The 21,338-nt window shown below is 43.9% G+C and overlaps 1 protein-coding gene across 8 annotated transcripts in view; it reads right to left on the bottom strand.

Moving 5' to 3' along the window:
• DDX59 (DEAD-box helicase 59) overlaps positions 1-21,338 on the bottom strand; it is a 39,724-nt gene that overhangs the window by 8,633 nt on the left and 9,753 nt on the right. For 2 of the 8 annotated variants that reach the window (XM_033099682.1, XM_033099686.1), the window contains exons 3-4: positions 2,319-3,142; positions 1,017-1,184 (exon numbers count right to left, since the gene is read on the bottom strand). In XM_033099682.1, the coding sequence (XP_032955573.1) occupies positions 1,017-1,184; positions 2,319-3,131 (981 nt within the window). In that variant the 5' untranslated portion in view covers positions 3,132-3,142. Of the gene's footprint in view, positions 1-1,016; positions 1,185-2,318; positions 3,143-3,540; positions 4,105-4,159; positions 4,265-4,413; positions 5,211-21,338 lie in introns of those variants that run through there. The other 6 variants (XM_033099689.1, XM_033099684.1, XM_033099685.1 and 3 more) reach the window with 6 other exon arrangements.

The raw sequence follows: 21,338 nt of genomic DNA, 5'->3' as shown, positions 1-21,338 counted from the left end.
CTCTGTGAACCAGTGCAAATTCCTTAACCTCTCTGGGCCTATTTCATTTTTAAATTTAGAGGTTGGGCACCGAGATTTCTAAGGTTGCTTAGTTTTGTAATATGTTCGTGGAAGTAGTGATTAAAAATGGGGGCTCTTTAGTCAAACAGACCTCGGAAGGAATCTTAGGTCTAGCATTCAGTAAGGGTGTGAGTCTCTATTCTCTCCTCCATAAAATGGGAACGATAATGATTATTGTGAGGATTACATGAGCTGCCTGGCATAGAGGATAGAGAGTTCCAAATGACCGAATACATTCAATTCATTCCAGTTTTCCAGTTCACACCAACCCAATGGTGAGATCACTGAGGGTGGTAAAATTTCAGGGTTATAAGGACCTGTAGCCACAGAACTCGAGGGTTCTGTTTCCGTACTGAATTCAGAAATACCAGCACCCTTTAAAAACTGAGTTCACCCTTTCTATTCCCTTGTTCTCCCTCAGCTGGCTTAGAAGACATCAACTTCTTTCTCGTTCTCTTAGCGCTCCCCCTTGAATGTTAACACAGATAACTTCATAAAGTCCAAAGTTGAGCGACATCTTCACCTTCTCCTTGAACAATCAAGGACCAATGCTTTGACACCAATCACATCTTTCCTGCACTTCTCTACTACTGTCCGCCAGCCAGTATTTTACTCCAATTAAGAAAACAAAACCCACAGATTGTTCATGGTTCTGACTGGTTTATTTAGTCAACGGTTACTATTTTCTTTGTTCGCCACCCCACACCAAGGAAGGGTTAGGGCAGATGTGCTGATTAAAGGACAGCATGCACGTGAGGACGTCCGACAATGTCTGGCGTACAACAGGCACTCAATACAGGTGCTCCTTTCAGTTCCTATATAAAAAAAATTACAAAATGACCCTGACGTGGCCAGAATTGAAAGGCCACCTAAAAGCACAGGCAAAATGTCCTCAAGGAGAAAACACCTCGGCCCCGCATCGCTTTTCACAGGCGTTCCGTGGAACTGGTGCTCACCTTCACGTGCTGCCGCAAACGGTGCAGCTGGGGGGGCAAGGGTAAACCCCCCACCAGAAGCACCGTTTTCATGCGTGGCAGACCTCTCATCAGCTCTTTGGCTTGGCTCTCTATCTGGATGGCTAGCTCTCTCGTTGGGGTCAGAATGACTGCAGATGGAGCTGTGCTCTGCAAAGACAGAAAAACAAGTCGAAACACACCAGCACTTCATTCCTGAGGATATGGACGGATCTTCAAAGAGATTCCGGGAGCATTTCCCTTTTAACGCGTCCCCCTCAGCCCACCTGGACATGAGCCCTCTAGCCTTTCCTGCTCATTGCAGATTTTGCCTCCAAAACCCACCATAAATGGAACCCACATCTTACATGACACGATGTACAATGAAAGGTAAAAATCGGGGCCAGAGGGAGGCGTCTGCAATGACCAAAGTGGGAACATGGAAGGTTTGCTCCTAGTTACCGAGACTTGGAGACCTCCAGCCATTCTCCCCGGGCCGCCCTGAAGACCCGGGTCAAGCTGGGTATTCCAAACCCCTGAACCCCTGATCCCCCACTCTTGGCTCTTCTGTACTCTCCCTTTCTCCTTCGTCCTGATAACTTACTTACACGAACATCCTGCCCTATAGCTCTGTTTTGGTCCTCCAGTGAATTTCACTTCTGTCTTGAACATGTGCTTTCTTTTATTTTTTTCTCACATTGTCTCCTACTACTCTTTAGCTTTCCCAGTTTGCCTCCTTTATCTTTCTTCTCTTTGCCTACATTTTTCACTCCTTGCCAGACCTCATACCTCACAAGCATGTAAGTACTCAAAGTGTGTGTTAAACTAATTCTGTGTGAGAGTGCTTTGTACACTGCAAATGAACAAGTGACGGAAGGTAGTACTATTTTAAGATGAACCACGGATCACATTTAAGGGTAGACTATGAAACGCCACAATAGTGTTCCAACTTTGGTATAAGTCAGTTTTTTTCAAAATATAAGATCCAAGAGGCTAAATTGACATAAAAACACTGCAGCTTATCAGGTCAGCAAGATTACACACCCCCTCCAATCAAAAGCTTACTCCTTTCATAGGAAATTTGTTAGAAAGAAAACATTTTGTAAGAAAAGCAGTTTTTGAGAGCTGCAGTGAAGATCTTTGGTTCGATATAATAACAGAAGAATTCCCTAAACCTATGCTTTTCAGACACACTATTATATCATAAGTGTTCAGTTTCGGTTTGCAACTTTAACATCGGTGAGTATAAAACTTGGTAAATACCCCACTCGTTTCTGAGACCGACACATTTGCACTCTAACTTACCTCGAATAAAGCTCGGATGATAACAGGAAGGAGAAAGGCAGCCGTCTTTCCGGAGCCGGTGTCGGCACTGGCCAGAATGTCCCGTCCCAGGAGACCCACGGGGGTCATCTGCATTTGGATGGGGGTTGGGACTTCATAGCCGCTCTCCTTCAGGTTGACGGTTAAGGCCTCAGGAAAAGCACAATGCTCGAAGTCAATAATAGGCCTGGGGACACCTTGCCCTTGAACTGAAATACCTAGCTGCTGTTTAAGATTCTCCACCTGCTCTTCCTGAAGGCTTGAGATGAATGGGTGCTCTTTGTACACATAGCGAGCCTCAAACGGGGCCTCGGGCTGAGAGCCAGCTTCCTGCGGACAGCTGCGCCCCAATGTCTCTTCCTTTTCCTTAACCTGCAGAAGGTGTTTCGCTTTGCACTCCAAGCTACACACATCTTCATCTGTCTTATCACAGATGTATTCTCCGTAACGGCCGCAGACAACACACACAGGCTCCCCAGGCTCTGCCCAGCGCTGTGATTTAGAAAAGGACTTAACAGGCTCTTCAGAGAGGTTGCCATCCTCGGCACTCTGCTCAGGTCCCACCACACAGACCTTGGCCACCTGGCCCTCTGGACTGGGGCAGGGGCAGGAGCGTGGTTCCGCGCCGGGCCCGTCCGCTTCTGGGGCCCCTTCTGTAACGACGGGGTCCCCCGGATCACTGCTGCCTTCGTCCAGCGGGCCGTCTCCTGCTTCTGGTTTCATTCTCTTAGCTGAACAACTTCTGCCATCATCATGAGCACCCCTCCTGAGTTTGAGAGATCTTGGAACAAACATCCTTCTATCGTCTGTGGAGGAAATTGTATAATGAGATTCATTTCACCCTCAGTCAAGTTCAAGTACAAAGCACCACATGGCTATCCTGGAGTCGGCCTAGTGGTCCTGGGCTTTGCCTCAAGGAATAGAGAAGAATCAGGACACTCCCTCCATCAAACTTCTCTTCCATGCACTAATTTCCTCTGCGGAAAACACAAAATCCCTGGCGTGCGCGCGTGTGCGAGCACGCACACACGAGTGGTGAAACACTACACACTGCTTCACACAACCTACTCCTGCTTACTATCTGCACTATGAAAATTCAGAAATTCTGGAGTAATTCCGATTATTTTCACAAAAGAAAACAGGAGGAACACTTCACAGTGGAATCTTTAAAATCCAAACCACAAAGCATAGAAAAACATGCTACCTGGATATAAGTAACACCTAGAGTGCTTATGCCGTCCCAGGCACGGTGCTCGGGGCGCAAACCTTCGCAGGCTTGTAAAGTAGGGGGGTACTCAGCCCCCGCCCCCATAAACACATCTGTATGATTGCGCTGTACTACGCAGTACAGCCTCACTTCCACGGGAGGGACCTCGGCCGCCACGTCCCAGCTCACGCCAGCCTCACGTGTCAGGGCGCAGGCGCCGTGGCTCCGCAGTGCGAGCCCCGACCACAGCTGTACCTGTTCACACCGCAAATGTTTGTGCAAAGGACAGTGGCTGGGGAAGAAGCCTTTTCACCCAACTCTGGGACCATCGAATATACTCATAAACATTTTTCTCAAGGATAATTCCTAGGACAAGCTGCCAGATTCCACTGCGCCAGAGACATCCCACCAAACATGCAACGAGGGTCTAGAATGACTGTCCCTAAGGCTCCGAAAGCGTCCCGGAGGAGGCGGGACGAGCGGCTCCACGGAAGCAGAAAGAGCTGGGAACGCAAAGGCCTCCAAGGGCGAGCCGAGCCAGCTGGGAGGTCCCCCTGGTCGCCGTCGCCGCCCACGCCCCCCCCCCACGCCCCCCCCCCCCCCCGCGCTCCCGGACCTGCGCTCGGGGTCCCCCTCACTCTCGCCAGCGGCTCCACACCCACGGCGCGTGCGCGGCCCGGCGGCCCGGCACCCAGGGCGCGTGCGCGGCCCGGCGCCGCCAGGAGACAGGACGGGCGGGCCCATCCTACGGCCGGCGGCCGGGAGGCCGCAGCCGCCGAACCCGCCGCGTCCGCTGCCGCGCGGAGCCGACTCCCCGCCAGGCGCCGGGCCGGGCTTCCTGCCGAGATGCCCACGCCGGCTCGGCCTCACCGTGGCTGGAAGGGACGCAGGGTCCACTTCTCCGGGTTTTGGGAGGAGCCGCGGGGCGCCCTAGGGCGATGGGGAAGGCGGAGCCACCGCGGGAGGCGGAGCTCGGCGGGGAGGGCGGGGCCCGGGTGCTGCGCGCTGTCCACGCCCCTTCCCGGCTCTGGGCGGGAGGGAAAGCTCCCAGCGGCTCTGAGGCTGGGACGCGGGGCCGGGGGGCGGGGGGCGGGTAACAGCGGGGGGATCCTCCTGGCAGAATTGACGCAAGCGCGTGAGCCCGGACCGTGACACAGAGTCAGACCTGCCCGAAGGACGGAAGGGGCGGCGCCGGGCCTGGCACCCTCACAAAGGGGCAGTTCGCGTGTAGGGGACAGGGACAGGCCCCGGAGGCCTGGACACCCATCCCGCTGTCAGCGGGCAGGATGACTCTAAAATTAAACCGAGTAGTTCCATGTGGCACATAGATACACTGGATGGCATTTCCACCACTGCCACACCCCACGCCGACACCAAAAAGAAAATAACACAGTCCCGGTTCTTGGTCCCTCCCTCCTGGTTGACATTCCTTTGCTGTGCGGCCTCCGGAGCCACTGTCCCCAACAGCTTGTGCGGAAGTGATGCGGCTGGGGAGGGAGCAGAGATGGATGACTGACATGTTTTCGGGTGTCTTTCGTATTTTAAAATATTTTCAGTCTAACATTTGATCATATGATACATGGAATATATAAATTTTAAAGCACGCTAATAAAGCGATTAACCCCGTATCCGCGCATCTCTTGGATTCTGCTTCTTCCTTCAACCACTATCCTGAATTTTGTTTGTCTCTCCTTGCTGTCTTTAATAGTTTTATCATAGTTGGATACATACATTCCTAAACGAAATATTGTTTCATTTATCTTCTTTTTTGAGCTTTGTAAAAATAACATGTATATAGCCTTGTGGGATTTGCTTTTATCATTCAACATTGGTTTCTTTGACTCATCTGAGCTAAGTGTAAGCAGGTAGAACATGGTGGGTTTGTCAAGTAGTTTATGTATAGGTGTTGATCCATTTTCCTGTGGATGCTTGAGTGTCCCCAGTATTTTGTTATTAGTGGCCAATTCACCATGAAGCTAATGAAATTTGAGCATCAGGGCCCCTCCCTCCCATGAGTCTCTTGGCAACGTGTTCACATGGTCATATATTTTTGTAAACTCTGCAAAAGAAAGCTATTTCAACCATGATGGATTAGGACCGCTTTCTGTTCACATTCCTTCATCATTTCTTAAACTGGGTGGTGATGGGCACAGGCATTTGGGGGCCAAGCCAAGGTGGGTTGAGTTGGGGATGCATTTGCTACTTCAAGTCCAGCAGAATGTATCTGTGAGGGTTGCAGTCTGTTCACGTTAGGCTATTGCTTTTCAACCCAGACTGAGAAGGTGCAAGGACAGATGGCATACCAGGATGTGAACACGTCCCACAGCACCCAGCACCGGAAGGGGGTGTGTGCTGGGGGAGAAACGTAGTGAAATGGAGAGAGCTAGAAGCTAGTCTATAAAAATTCATTAGATGTGTAAAACTGTAAGCAGAGGATCTAGTTCGGACCAACACTTAGGCAATGGAACTTCTCGGGAATGTATTCATGATTAATGATCATAAGTGAACTTGACATTTTTCTTTCTGGTTGGGAATCACACAAAGTAAAATGTATCAGACGCCCTGAGTTTGTAGGTTACAGACCTGGAACAGAACTGCATTGAGTCTGCCTGTATGTGAAGACATGTTTTTTTTACAAATACTAATTTAAAAAATGTTCAATAAACCATGCTAAAAGAAATTTCATCAGTTGTTCCAATAAGGTCATTTAGAGCAATTTTTTTCCTTCCAATCCAGAATCCAGACCAAGATCTTTTTTCTTTATTTCTGCAGAATCACTTAATAATTCTTAAGTTTCATGTAGTTAATTTTTTCAATCTTTTCTTTTGTAGTTAGCAACTTTGGTGTCTTTAAAAAAATCTTTGCCCTGCCAGGGGTTAAGGGGAGGACAGGATGAATAGCCAGAGCGCAGAGGACTTTTAGGGCAGTGAGAATTCACTGTGTGACACTGTAATGGTGGGTACATCATTATACACCTATCCAAACCCACAGAATGGACAACACCAAGAGTGAACCCAAATGCACACTATGGACTCGGGTGATGATGAGGTGACAATGTAGGTTCATCAGTTGTAGCAAACGTACCATCGGGTGGGGCTGTTGGTAATGGCGGGCTGTGATGTGAGGGGGGCCAGGGGTTTGTGGAAAATCTGGACTTTCCACTCAATTTTGCTGTGAAACTGAAACTGCTCTAAAAAATAACATCTATCAAAGAAAAAAATCCTTGTCTACCCTCAAGTCAGAAAGGTATTTCCTAGAATTTGAGGAGAAAGTTTTGCCTTTCACATTTAACTCATTAATCCACATGGAACTGGTTTTGTCTGGTATGGAGTAGGGACCCATTTCCTGTTTTCCAGATGGCCAGCCAATTGTCTGAATATCCTGTATTAAGGAGACTGCAGTGGTCTGCAATGCCATCTCTGGTCATCCATCAAGATTCCCAAACGCACAGGTCTGTTCTGGACTCACCATTCCTTCCAAGTTGTCTATGCCTGCGCCAGTGCCTAGACAACAATGTCTTCATTACTGTACCTTTGTAAGTTTTGCTGTCCTCTGGAGTTCTTCCGGAGTGTCTAGGCTGTACTCTTAGTCCTTTGTTCTTCCATATACATTTGAGAATCAATTTGTCAGTTTCCACAAAAAAGAGCCGATGTGATTATGACTACAAATGCATTAATTCTATAGATCAACTTTGGGAGAGATGAGATGTCTACAATACTGTCTTCCTGTATATCTCTAGTTATTCAGGTTTTCTTTAATGATTTCTATAGAATTTTCGAATTTTCTCCAGAGGCTTGCCCTTCTTTGGTCAGAATTATTCCTAGATTCATTACAGTTTACATTATTATAAGTGGTTTTAAAAAACTTATGTTTTTGAATTGCCTGCTGGTTTCTAAAAATGAAATTAATTTTCACATATCGATATTATAATCACCTTGTTAAATGGTCTTTATATTTCTGATGTATAGATTATTTTTCATTTTCTATTTACAGAGACATATCTTAAGTAATAACAATTTTGTTTTTCCTTTTATTTCTCTTATCTCACTATCACTATGCTGGCTACAATCTCCATTCCAGTCTTGAATAAATGTGATGACAACAGACATTCTTGTCAAGTTCCTGACTTTAAAATACCTTAATTCATATGTTTCCTCATTATGAACAATGTGTATTGCAGGTTTTTCAAATACGCTTTATTAAATTAAGAGAGTTCTCTTTCACTCTGGATTTGCTAAAGGTTTCATCACGAATGAATATTGGATTTTATCAAATGCTTTCTCTCTCTCTCTTTTTTTTTCACCTTGTGAGATCAACAAAAGGTTTTCCTCCCCTAATCTATTAAAATGAAGAATAATATTTTTAACTCAAAATATATTTGTATTTATATTTTTTACATATACATTTATTGCGTTGTGGCCAGAGAATAAATATGATGTTGATTCTTCAAAGTTTCCTGAGACTTGTTGTCTGAACTAGTCTGTGGTCAGCTTTTATAAATGTTCTCACACAGAACAGAATGTTTATTTCATCAATAGATAGTTGGTGCAGTGATACATTCAAATAAATCCAGCTTGGTGGTTCCCATTTTCTACATTTCACATGTGCTGATCTGTACGCCTCTTGCACAGTAGTAGATAAACTAGATCAGTCATCCCCCATGACAGTGGTGGCTTGGTCCATTTCACCTGTAGTCCCAGAAATTTTAGTTTTGTGTGTCTGGGGGCCATTTTATTTTAGAATCAATACTTGTAAAGCAAAGTGAGCATTAATATGTCATAGAACCTTAGATTTGAATGCAGTCACCAAAGTTCAGCCACAACCCCGGTCACTCTCCATACCATGCGGGAGGCACTGTGTGACAGCAAGCACCCTGCCACATCACCAACTGACTTATGGAACGCTTTTAGAGGCACCGAGCTTCCTGCCTTACCGGGCAGCCCGGTTCTTCACTGGAGACCTCTGCTTGATTGTAATTACCATTCGTTAGGCTCTGTAGAAGGCCAGGCATTATGCAAAGCATTTCACAAACACTGTTATGTTTAATTCTCAGTACAACCTTGATTTTATCCCCATTGCTCTAGTGAAGTAACTGGCCCAAGGTCACACAGAGCCTAGTGGAAGAGCAGGAAGTCAGCCCAGGTGTGCCTCCTAAATCCACTCAATTATGCTGTCAAGTTCTTCTTTATGTTAGGTCTACAACCATGTCCCTTTCATGTTCCATCAAGGGACCTGGTTCTAACCACCATTTTCAGTGTTCCAAGCATTCCCAATCCTTTGGAAACCTCCTAAATAACTCAGGCTAATATGTGTTCCAACTGTCATCAGTTTTCTCACAGAAGCTTTGGACCTTGCCATTCACGTTCTCACCTTCGGACAACTAATCGGTCTTTACATGTGTCATGCCTCCTTCTTCATGTGCAGTCTAGTGAGTTCCAACTCATTTCTGCACGTGCATTAGGTATTCTGCATGGAGCCTCGTACTTCTCCTCAAGCCCTGCGTCTTGCGGGGTTACTAAGTCTAACCTCAGAACCACGCAGCTCTCACAAGTGCCTCTACCCCTTCAATTCAGAGCTCAGATTTGGATTTCCAATGAGGTCTTCATCAGAGCACAGTCTAATTAATCTAAAGTGCTAATTCTGTTTTCTTCACAAACGTCTTCACCGACATGGTCTGATGATGGTCCTTGAATGGTGGACCCTTGCTGTACTCATTCCCATGGAAACCACACATGGCATTACTAACACATTCCTGTTGTGCATGATGCTTTATGGCAGGGAGGGGCAGGAAAATGCCCAGGGTGACTCACTTAGACAAGAGTTGTGGAATGCATACATCCTACATGACCATTCCAGGAGTTTGCCTTAAGCCGTGCCTTAGAACAGTAAATGCTGCAATAATGTGAGCTGACCTGTAAGTTATTCTCATGGGCTGTTGAGACATGTACAGAAATAATAATGCCTATCATTCTTCATCCCAGCAGGGAACTTCAGCCTCACACCCATTAATTTATACCCACCCCTTACTCTTTGACTATGTGAGGCTTGGAAAACTTGCATAAATTCCCATCACAGTGAAGACCAGAAAGCACAGGGTGACAGAGTTTGGCTGCCTCCCATTTTTTTCTTTTCTTGCATCATCGAACCACAGCACAAGTAGGACCCCCTACTTTCTTCCTTTGGTAACTTTAACTGATAAATATTATGAGAAAGTCTTCAAACTCCAAAAATTGAATTATTTACTCACTCAACAGATTTATGTGCTCTACCATGTAGCAGGCTGGGAATATAATGAGGAACAGGAAAAACACACTGTCTGCCCACACCCAAGCTTCCAGGTGTGGATGGGAGACGTTACACAGTGGGTGCCATGCTCCGGGAAGTACAGATGTCATAGAAATGCATGGGCTGGACACATAAACTAGATGCGGGCTCAGGGAAAGCTTCCCAGAAGAAATGATATCGGAACTGAGATCTGAAGGCTGAACAGGAGTTGGGACAATTAAAACAGGAAAGAGAAGAGGAGGGAAAGGCCCTACATGAGTGTAGGGCATATCCTAGGAACTAAAAGGAGTCAGGTATTCGTCTACTTAGGTCAAGTTATGCTGCTGTAACAGATGATCCCACAATCTCAGTGGCCTATAAAACAAAGGTTTGCTTCTCATTCATGCAGCAATGTAGAGAGAAGACTGTAGGGGGTGCTGTAAAATGACTATAATGCTATAACGAGATAGCTGAGGCAGTAATTCGGGCTAGAGAAGATGGTGGCCTGAGTTAAGGCAGTGGGGATACAGAGAAGTGGACAGAATCAAGCGATACGGAGAAAGTAGAGTTAATAGCGCTTCCTGATTGACTGAACATGGAGTGTGAAAGAGAAGAAGTTATGGTTGACACTCAAATTCAATATACACTGTGTAGCTTTATACTAACCACAAAACATAACATGGAGATAAAAGCTTTTCAAGTGATGACTTTAATACAATAGCATGATAAATATTTTATTGTTGATAATCTTAGAAATGTCTTCCTACTCTACTCAAATACATCATAGAATTTATGATCTCAGTAATCAATATTATTCTTTCGGCCCAAACTCCTGGCATGGATATATTCATAGAAGTACATCGTTCTCGACAGTGAAGCTGCCAGGATGTCAAATTAGGAGATGCCCTGTTAAGACCAGGTCTAGTTTACAACTCTATGTTCTTCCTAAAACTGGGACTTACAAAGATGTCATGGATAGTTAGGAAAAATAGATGGGTCCTGAGCTACAGAGTCTACTTTTGTAAACCTTAGCAAAGTGAGGCACATACAGGTTTCACTAGATTCAACCTCGCAGAAGACACCATATGAGAGCTAAGATCATTAGGACATTTAGAAACCTGATGCCAATATGGCATTTTCCAGAGGAAATTGAAACTAGATCCCTACCTCATGCCATACACAAAAATGAACTCCAAATGGGCAGACTCAAATGTAAGAGCTAAAGTTTTGAAACTCTTAGAAGAAGACATAGGAATAATCTTCATGACCTTGGGTTAGGCAGAACCTTCTAGATATAACACCCAAGGCACAAGCATCAAAAGACAAAATAGAGAAATTTAAAACTTTGGTGCTAGAAATGATGCCATCAAGAAAATGGAGACAACCCACAGAATGGGAGAAATGATTTGGAATTCATATATCTGATAAGGTTATCCAGAACAAAGAAATCTTACAACTCAACAACGAAAAGAAAAATCACCCAATTTTTAAAAGGGCAAAGGATCTGAATAGACATTTCTCCAAAGAAGACATACAAATAGCCAACAAACACATGCCAAGGTGCTCAACATCACTAGTCATCAGGGAAATGCAAATCAAAACCACCATGAGATACTACCTCACACCAACTAGGACGGCCATTTAAAAAAAAAAAAAAGGAGAGAGAGAGAGATACAGTAACAAGCGCTGACAGGATGGGAGAAACTGGAACCTCCACACATACTGATAGAAATGATAAATAGCCATTTTGGAAAGCACTCACAGAATTACCATATGACCCAGAAATTCCACTCCTAGATCTCAAGAGAACTGAAAACTGATGTTCAAACAGAAACTTGCACGTGAATATTTATAGAAGCGTTATTTACGATAGGAAGTAGAAACAACGCAGTGTTCATTACAACTAGATAAGCTAAATGGGGTCCATCCACACAATGGAATATTATTCAGCAATCAAAACATAAGTACTGATACACGCTACAACATGGAACTTGAAAACGTTAAGTTTAGTGAAAGAGGTCAGTCACAAAAGACCACATATTGTGATTCCACTTATGACATATGAAATGTCCAAAGCAGGCAAATCTGTGGAGACAGTATTAGTGTTTGTCTAGGGCTGAGTGGGGGAGGGAGGTAGGAAAAATGGGGAGTGACTGCCAATGGGTTTCTTTCTGGGGTGATGAAATGTTCTAAAATTACATTGTTGTGATGGTTATACAACCCAGTAAATATACTAAAAAACATTGACTTGTACACTTGGACTGGGTGAATTGTATGGTAGGTGGATCTCAATAAAACTTTTAAATAAAGATTTTAAAGATGCTATTTCTGAATGGTGGACTTATGTTGATTTTTTTTTTTTTAATTTTTATTGGGGAATATTGGGGAACTGTGTTTTTCCAGGACCCAGCAGTCGTCCTTCAATCTAGTTGTGGAGGGCGCAGCTCACTGGCCCATGTGGGAATCAAACCGGCAACCCTGTTATTCAGGGCTCCAGCTCCAACCAGCTGAGCCATCTGGCTGCCCCTATGTTGATTTTTATCTTTTTGTTCATCTATGTCTTCCACAGTGAACAAGTGTTTCTAGTTGTAAGAGAAAAGAAACAATGTTATTGGTTTACATGCTGTATTTCAACAAGGTAACTTCTTCAAATTAAGTGCAGAGCTCTCTGGGTTTAAGACCATTAAGTTAAATAATTGTCCCTATTATAAGAAAATGCTCCTTATCCCTTGCCATTTCCTGCATCTCCTATTGTTCTCTACTGTAAAATAGAGGAAGCTTTTTTTTCCCTTCAAATAACGAAATCTGTGGGTGGTTCGACTTTTTTCATTTTCTGTGGTGATTCATTTCAGGCTGAATGCCTTTCCGTTTTCGATTTTTCATTGTCTGCGGCCTCGCCAGAACCTTCTGCACTTTAAAAATCTTAATTTGAGTGGAAATACATTCAGTGCGGTTTCACAAATTGAGTTTAATACTTTCATCCACGTTAGCCGATGGCGTTCTTGCCCCATCCCTCACCCCACGACTAGGTACCATTTGGTTATAATTCCTTAACAATGATAAATGTAAGCAACAAGGAATGCCTGTTACAAGAAAAAAAAAATCTTAAATTTCGATTTGACAATATAATAATATACTGTGGGAATCAAAATGATTGTGTTGGATTATAAATTGTCTAAAACATTACATAAAAGTATTACAAAGAACTGGGGATTTTCTCTTTATTATAGCATATGTTAATATGCTATAATAATTACTTTATTGCAGGTGGGTGGATTAATCAGTATTGGATTAATTTGGTGTAAGGAAAATAAGGTTTCTATAAATAGGCAAGTATCAATTTGTATGTCTATAATTTCTTAATGTGCGGGGGAAAACCTATACATTTAGCCTCAGAAGTATTTTGAGTAGAGAGAAATGGTAGCATTTTTCTTTTAGGAGCCAAATTATAATTCTAAAAAATGTATAAATAAAATGAATGGGAAAATTGCATCTTTCCTATACAGACTGTAGCTGCATGTAACCATTAGTTATAGAGATATTCTGGCTGAGTGAAGCAGGCATAATGGAATTAAAATATCACTGTGCTGCGACCTCTGATGAAATAATGGGCAAAACCCAGCAATGGCTGCTAAAAGCACTGGGTGAAAAACTGACAGAGTGTATGGTTCAGCCTGGCAATGCTTGAATCCATCGATTCATCTTAGCAACACAGAAAAAGGCAACCAGACGTTTTGTGCCTCTTGATGGAAGCACACAAAGCCACTTACAAATAAACCATTTATTCATGCCCCCACCCAAAATTAAACCTAAATCCAATTGAGCCTCTAGATGTATCAATGTATGGAAAATATAGGAGACAGGAGTCTTTTAAACAACATTACTGGGATGCAATTAGCAAAATTCAGACTGTGGGGAAACTTACAGGAAAAAACGATAAACACATTTCAAGGCAAAAAAAGTGAGAATGAAACAAAGGAGGAACACACAGTTTATAAGAGACATACAAACTAAATATAATATGTGACCCTTATTTGGTTCTTGACTTAAACAAACTGATTGTAAAAATTTCAAGAGCTGCCAAGAAGAGTCTCCCTACAAACGGCAAAACCAAGATCACAAATCCCACCTACTCTCACTGACTTTTGTTGGCATAAATCCTATAATTAAAGGGTGTACCTTTTAGTTAAACCTTCCTGTCTGGAGTTGAACACTCTGAAAAGTCAGCACTTTAAACCTCATCAATCACTGATTCTCAGACTGAACTGAGTTTATGAGCTCATTTCCCAAGGGTAGGCGTCAGCGAAGGACCCAAAGCTGGAAGATGATTTTTTAAAAAGTCCTCGGAAAAGGGGAGACAATACAAAGAAAGAGGAAACCCAGAAATCAAAAACCACCTACTTTGAGAATTTACTGAGACCCCTGGTCTTTACACACTTGATGTTTCAGAGTTAATCCCAGATGGCATGCCGGTAGAGGGGACAGTGGGACACTTGGCTAAAGTGATGCCATTTTGGGTCTTTGTTTGTTTTGTCTTCGGAATGGTTTTTTTTTGTTGTTGTTGTTTTTTGTTTTTCCTGTTTTAATATGAATGACGGATAGTTTAGAAGACTCAATATTTCTAACCAAACAATGAAGCCGTTTTGTGCAATTTTGACTCCAAAGCAACAAGACAACCTCCTAGCCTCCCAGCTCCATATGCGCCAGGGTCACTTTTCAAATTCATGTGAATCTTGAAATCCAACCAGGGTTGGAAAGGCAGAAGTCCCTTTCCAACATCCCTCATAAATAACCATCCCTCTCTGTTGAAACACCTGCAATAACAGGACATCGCAGCCTTCATGGCCAGGTATATTTGTGGTGACGTTTTCTTGTTGTTGCACAAGGGACAGGGCCGCCCCATCTCCCATGACAGCAAATTCATTCTTAAAGACAAGCTTTCTCATCTCCAGTTGGTGATTCTCACCTGGCGTCCAGGGAGTGCGAAGGGCAGAAGGAGGCGACAACTGCCTACTGGGCAATGTTGTCCCCTGGGAATGGGGAAGGATAGAAGTTTGGAAAAGCAGTGGGGCGTTTCCTTAATGCCGTGATGCCTACTGAGGTTAAAAAGTTATTTCCATGGTGAAAAAGAGAACGCATCCTCAAATCTTTTCAAAATTGTTTTAAAACCACTATCTTAAGTCTTCTCTTCCCCTGGTTAAAAATATTTCTTGCTCTTTGAAATATTGGTAACATACATTTATATATTTAATATATAAATGTTTAATATATAATATATTTAATATAGTTTAAATATACTATAGAATGTAATATATAGCATATGTAGAATATATAATGAGGTATATATTGAATACTAAATGAATATATAATATTATATATCATATTAAAAAATATATATTAATATAAAAGAGTAGCCTAACCCACCTTTCCTTTTAGGACGTGGCATGGAAATTGCATACATCATTTCTACTAAAATCTCATTGTTGTTCTAGAACTTGGCTGCATGGCCCCACCCACTGATAAAGGAACTGGGAAACGAGTGAGTCTCCTGGGTAGCCAGGTGCCCACTTCCTCTGGAGGCAGGCAGAACGCCTCATCTTCACCACAATAACTCTCAAGAGCAGCTCCGCACCACATGTCATGATAATACGTCGGAAACTAAGAGTTCCACTGAAAAACCCATACAGACACGGGATGGACACGTGCTCTTGGCTGCCTAACAGCCGTTCCCTCCACTGCCAGCGACAGCTCTGGCTTCTTTCTGGGAATCCACGCTTCCTCTCACTCCTTGGGGTTCTGTGTGTGTGCTCCACTCCTGAATCCAGGGCTGGCTTGTGACCTCGCCTCGCCATTCCCTCGACACCGTCGGATTCACGGACAGGCACGTGACTCCATTCAGCTACTAGGAAAGCAGACTCTCCGAATTCTGCAGACATCTTGCCACGTGGAGCAGGACAACGAAAGCTTTTGTTGTTGGATTTTAGCCGAGCATCCAGCCACGTCGGAGGTCTGCTCTACGCTGGGGCTTCTCAGGCACAAGGTCCAGTAAATTCTCTTCTCCCTTTTTGTTTTGTTTTTTCCTTACACTAGTTTGTGCTAGGTTTTCTGGAACTTGCAAGACAAGAAAATCCTAACGGATCTAAAGCTCCAAAATGTAAAATTACACAAGAAGGAATTAACATGATTTTGCATAACCCAGAAAGGCATCTGACTAGTTGACATATGTAAACGAGTGCCTGATTGCAGATCGCAAAGACCCGCAAAGCGTCACTGATGCACCGCAACCCAGAACGGACGCGATTTACAGGCTCCAGGCGCTTCCTCACGGATCATCAGGTCACCACATTACCCGGCATTTCATTGCTCAGACCCTGGTCGTTATCAAGACTTCAGCCTGAAGTCTTCCTGGGACGAGGTGGGAGCATCAATACATACAAAGGGACATCCAGCAATTTCTTTCTCCTTCTAGTAGCTTCTTTTCGAGGAAGCCAAACTCTCCTTTTCCACAGACCCCCGTCTCCCTGTGCTTCTTAAAAGGCACCAAGAACCCTTCTTCTTACCACTTAGAGACAATCAATATCTCAGAGAAAGAACGTCTTCCAAGGCCCTTAAGAAGTGTCTCCCGAAGAGAATATTGAAGGATAGTTCTAGGGATCTCTGTGTTGTTCTAACAGGGTCAGCATAAGAAACATTCCCACGCCGTGTTGTCTCTTTGGAAAAGGCCCCTTCGCTCAGGGGAGGGATACACAGTATCGCACATGAAGCCAGACGCTCTCGCGCGCCAGAGAAAAGGTCAGAGGCTGAGGGGGCGGGGGTCTTCCCACACGTGTCCTGGACGAGCCACTGCGCCAGAATTCTCCTAGAAGCCAGGCATTTACCTCATTTTAAAGACTGGCAAAGGAAGGCTTTCCATTCCTTTTCAGTAAGCCAGGTCAGGACCATAACAAGCCTCACAGGAATTTAATCAACTAAGGTTTATCCAAATCCTCTGGCCCGAGGTTCTCCTGCTCTCGGTGGAAATAGAAAGCTGCTGACGACTGCCATCAGTGTGACAGCGCTTCATAGGTTTGGACACTGTCATTAAAAGCTCTTCTTTGTGCCAAATATCTTAACTCCTTTAACCCAGTCATTTTCAACAGGGGGCGATTGTACCCCCAGGGGACAACATTCACAGACTTTTTTGGTTGTCACAACTTGGAGGGCGGGGGTGCTACTGGCATCTAGTGGGGAGAGGCCGGACGGACACACACACACACACACACACACACACACACACCAATCACCCCTACACCTTAATAGTACTGGGGGTGCTAAACTCTGCTCCTTTTCCTCACACTGTTGTATTTTCCAGACCTTTAATAACCACTTGAATTTTCTTTGAACTTCTTCTCAAACTTCCATGTGTCACTAGAACGGAGCTGTAAATGACATTACTGAACACTGACGACAAGCTCCGTCACAATTCCTTCCGTCTCCCATGCTGGCCAAGGGCCAACCCATAGGGACGTGTCCCTGTGTGAAGAGCACAGAGTCAGAGCTTCTCGGGGGATAGGATGACCCGCTCTGAACGCCGGCGTGGATTTGGGTGGATGGCTAGGGCGCACCCCAAGTTCTACTCGAATGAGACTGTCAGATTCTCTGAGGCTGATGGAAAAGCACAGGGGCCGAGGGTGGTGGGCAGGGAACAGACGGGCTCCCTGAGCTGCAGCCAGAGGAATAAGAGGGCGATAGAAAGTGGACGGGTGGTTCGCCAAGGTTTGCTCTTATGGCTCCCAAGCGAGCAGCCAAAGAAAGGGGCTGAGCAGAGTCTCCTAGCCTCAGATGTGTCTCCCTGCAGCCGGGGACATGCAGTTAAGATAACTCTCAGTGAATGCTTCCACTCCTGTAATTTTTCCAATGTTTATTTTTAGTCCCGTTTCTCAATAATACAGAGCAGGGAAAACCCGAAACATGAAAAAGCTTATGTGCTTGCTTCAAAAACAGTGCAAGTAGCCCCATGAGGCTAACCTTTAAAAAAAAAAGTTTCTAGAAGAAACATTAGATAGTCATAGTGAGGAAGAGAAGTGATCTGGGAAAACCCAAGGTCTGCAGGAAGAAATTTGGGGTACATGAAGAGCTAATGCTGGGTTTGGAAGAAATACTTCGAGTCTGTTAGATGGAAGCTCAGTCATGTATTACATGGTGCCTCACTCACGAGGGGATTTTATACATGGGTTTCTGATTTTGATTAGCATTTTCTCTTAACTACTGCTCTTAAATTCAAATTATAGCTTTCTAGAGGGTTGGGGAAAAAAAGAAACAGGCTGAGGTTTGCAAAACGATCACATAACTACTCCATTCTAAAACCATAGATTCTGCTATTTGTTGAGTTTTCGTGCCAGGTTTGACCTTTCTCAAGCTTGATGTCTACATACAAATATTCATGTTGGAGAGTTGGAACAAAAAATCATTTGGTTGGTTGGAGCTCTGTAAGGAATATATAATATGTTCCTTGAAATTTTAGTACCAAGTATGTTTTTATATTTAGATGACTCACAAAGACCTTATTGGCACACTACCCATGGAGCATAAAAGATGGTCTGGAGGAATACAAAAAATGTTTAATTTCAACTGTGTGCAAGGGTAAGATGGCAGCTTAGTGTCTGTCACATCTCCTCTACTTCCTTCCAACTCCATCTGCCGGGGCCACTCAGGAGGCAGGAGGGACCTGGAGGGTGAGAGTCTTAGGCCTGATGTGATGCAGGACAGGAGCTGGGACCAGAGTGGGACAGTGCCTATGTGACGACCTGAATATGGTGGTCCCTGGTGGCTGAACCCCGATGATGGTCGGCCTGGCTGCAGGTTGGTGTCTGCGCTGAGTGTGCATATTCTCCTTGACCCCAAGGAGCTGGGAAGGAATCAAACCGAGCCAGGAGAACATGAGGAGATCAGGAAGCAGACAATCAGAGACCACTGCCCTTCCACTCTCTCAGGACCACCGACGCTTCAGCTCCTCCTACGAAGCCCAGACCCAGAAAGAGAAAGAGCCAATTGAACAATCAGACTGAGTCCCCTGTGAAACAGCTGCTGGAAGAGACAGATAACAATTTGCGCAGCAACAAAAAATTAATAAGAATGCCAAGAAAACATGAATGCAGCCTGAAAGAGACTTTCTGGAGATAAATCAAATCATGATTTTCAGACTAAAATTTAATAAAATGAAGGCTACTGCTGAAACTCAAATTCGAAGCTTGGACAATTCAATGGAATATGTCAAATGACAGAGTAAAAATACAAAGAGATAGAAATAGTAACGAGAGAGAGAGAGAGAGAGAGAGAGAGAGAGAGAGAGAGAGAGAGAGACGAGATTTGGAAGATATATCCTGGAGGGTAGATTCTAGAAGAAGAAAAAGCAATAGATGTTGGAGAGAGAATAGAAGAAAATATTTTTGTGCTGAAGACCAGAGTGTACAAATTCAAAAGGCATAAATACCAGGCATAATTCCTAAAAGCCAAAACCTGGAAGCAGCACACTTGTCATTCAGCAGGTGAATGACTAAACAAACTGGCAACACAGTAGGGGATAAAAGGAACGAGCTAGTCAGACACACAAAACAACTGGGATCTATAGGGAATTGTGCTTAGGGGGGGAAGGCCAGTCCCCAGAGGTTACATGCCAGACAAGTCCATTCACATGACATTTGTGAAATAACAAAATTATAAAAGTGGAGAACAGTTTAGTGGTGGCTGGTGGTAAAGACAAGTGGGTGGGTGGGTGTGGCTGTAGGGGATCCTTGTGATGACAGAACGACTCAGTATCTTTTTGTTTCCAGTTTTCTTGTGTACCTTGACTATGATAGTGGATGCCCAAACTTACACATGCAATAACATTGTATAGAACTAAGTACACACACTGATAAACGCAAGTCAAACTGGGGAAATCTGGATACAGTTGCTGGCTACAGTGTCAACACTCTGCTTGTGATACATGCTATAGTTTTACACATGTTACCATCGGGGAAACTGGGTCAAAGGTACATGGGGATCTCTCTGTATTATTACTTAGAACTGCATGCTAATATAGAATTCTCTCAATTAAAATGTCAATCAAAAATAATAGCTTCTGAATTTTTTCAGTATTTCAAAGGGCACTAAAAATGAGAGACACAAATACCACTTGTTACTGGAAATAGGTAGCTATATATTTTTCAGAAAGGCATAGGGTGTGTATGACAGAAAGTAAAACCCTTATCGAAGTAGACTTAAAACAAGATCTGAACAAATGGAACGATTTACCATTCTAAAAATGACAAATCTCTCAAAATTAAGATACAAAGTCACTGCGCTTCCAATGGGAGTGCTGACTAAGGTGGTTCTTGTTTTTTGAAACGGGAGTGAGAGGATGTTGGATCGAAATATCCTAGAGCTCATGTGGAAGAATAAAGCTCAAGAACATAAAAAGTGTAGAAACAAAGAATGGTGCCAGAGAACTTGTGTCACGAGACAGCAGAATGCGTCCCCAGGCCGCTGCCATCAAACTCTATGGCCGGGTCTGGGACCCGGCAGTCATGTGAGTGTGACACATAGAGTCCAGGCGCAGACCCCAGGGCCTGTGTGAACTGAATACAAGACAGAGGTGGGGCTTCCACGTGGAGAACGAGTGTGGCTCGTGACCACGTGGCGTTGGCATAACTGCTTATCCACCTGGGCAAAAATTACAGTCAGGCCCCGTGTCATACCACATACATTCTAAAACGATAAAAATCTTACAAGGATAGCTAGGCGACAACACATGCTCTTAGAGCTAAGGACTCTCTCAACTAAGACAGGAAATCCAAATGTCAGTTTCCAAAAAGACATATTGGGCGATATAAACATTAAAAACATTTTGAAGGGCAAACTACACCAAGTTCAACAAATCAACGATGGAGGAGGAAAGCCTGTGATGCTACAACAGGAAAAGGGCTAATGTCTACAAGAGGCAAAGAACTATGATAAATCGATGGGGCCCCCGCCCCCCCCACACACACACAATGGGCAGAGTGTGTTCCATAGAAGAGCAAATACAAAATGTCAAGACACATAAGTAAAGATGCTCAGATCACCGGTGGTCAGGGAAATGCAAATACAAATAAAATACTCTCTTTATTCATTAGGCTGTCAAAGTAATGATATCACGCATATCTGACTGGGACTGGGGGAATTACTCTCATACACCTCTGATAAAAATATAAAATCTTTTGGAAAGGAATCTGGCAATACGGATGAAAATTAAAACTACACGTCTTCAAGCCTGCAATCTTTCTGGGAATCTATGTCCTAGAAATAAAAGTGCCAGAGCATATGTATAATGATGTTCATTGCAGCACCATTCATAATAAGAAAGATCTGAAACAAAGCGAATGTCCACTGAGAAAGGACTGGGTGGATATATCACACGTGTCCATGCTGTGAAATATTATGCAGTCATGAAGAACACACTGGCATTCTGATTGGTCAGTATAAAGGTACTTCAATGAGGTATTAGTGCATGAAAAAGCTAAGGTATGAGA

This window comes from Rhinolophus ferrumequinum, chromosome 27 (assembly GCF_004115265.2).
Source record: "Rhinolophus ferrumequinum isolate MPI-CBG mRhiFer1 chromosome 27, mRhiFer1_v1.p, whole genome shotgun sequence".
In the NCBI taxonomy this organism is placed as follows: Eukaryota; Metazoa; Chordata; class Mammalia; order Chiroptera; family Rhinolophidae; genus Rhinolophus; species Rhinolophus ferrumequinum.
This window is presented reverse-complemented; position numbering and strand designations above follow the sequence as displayed.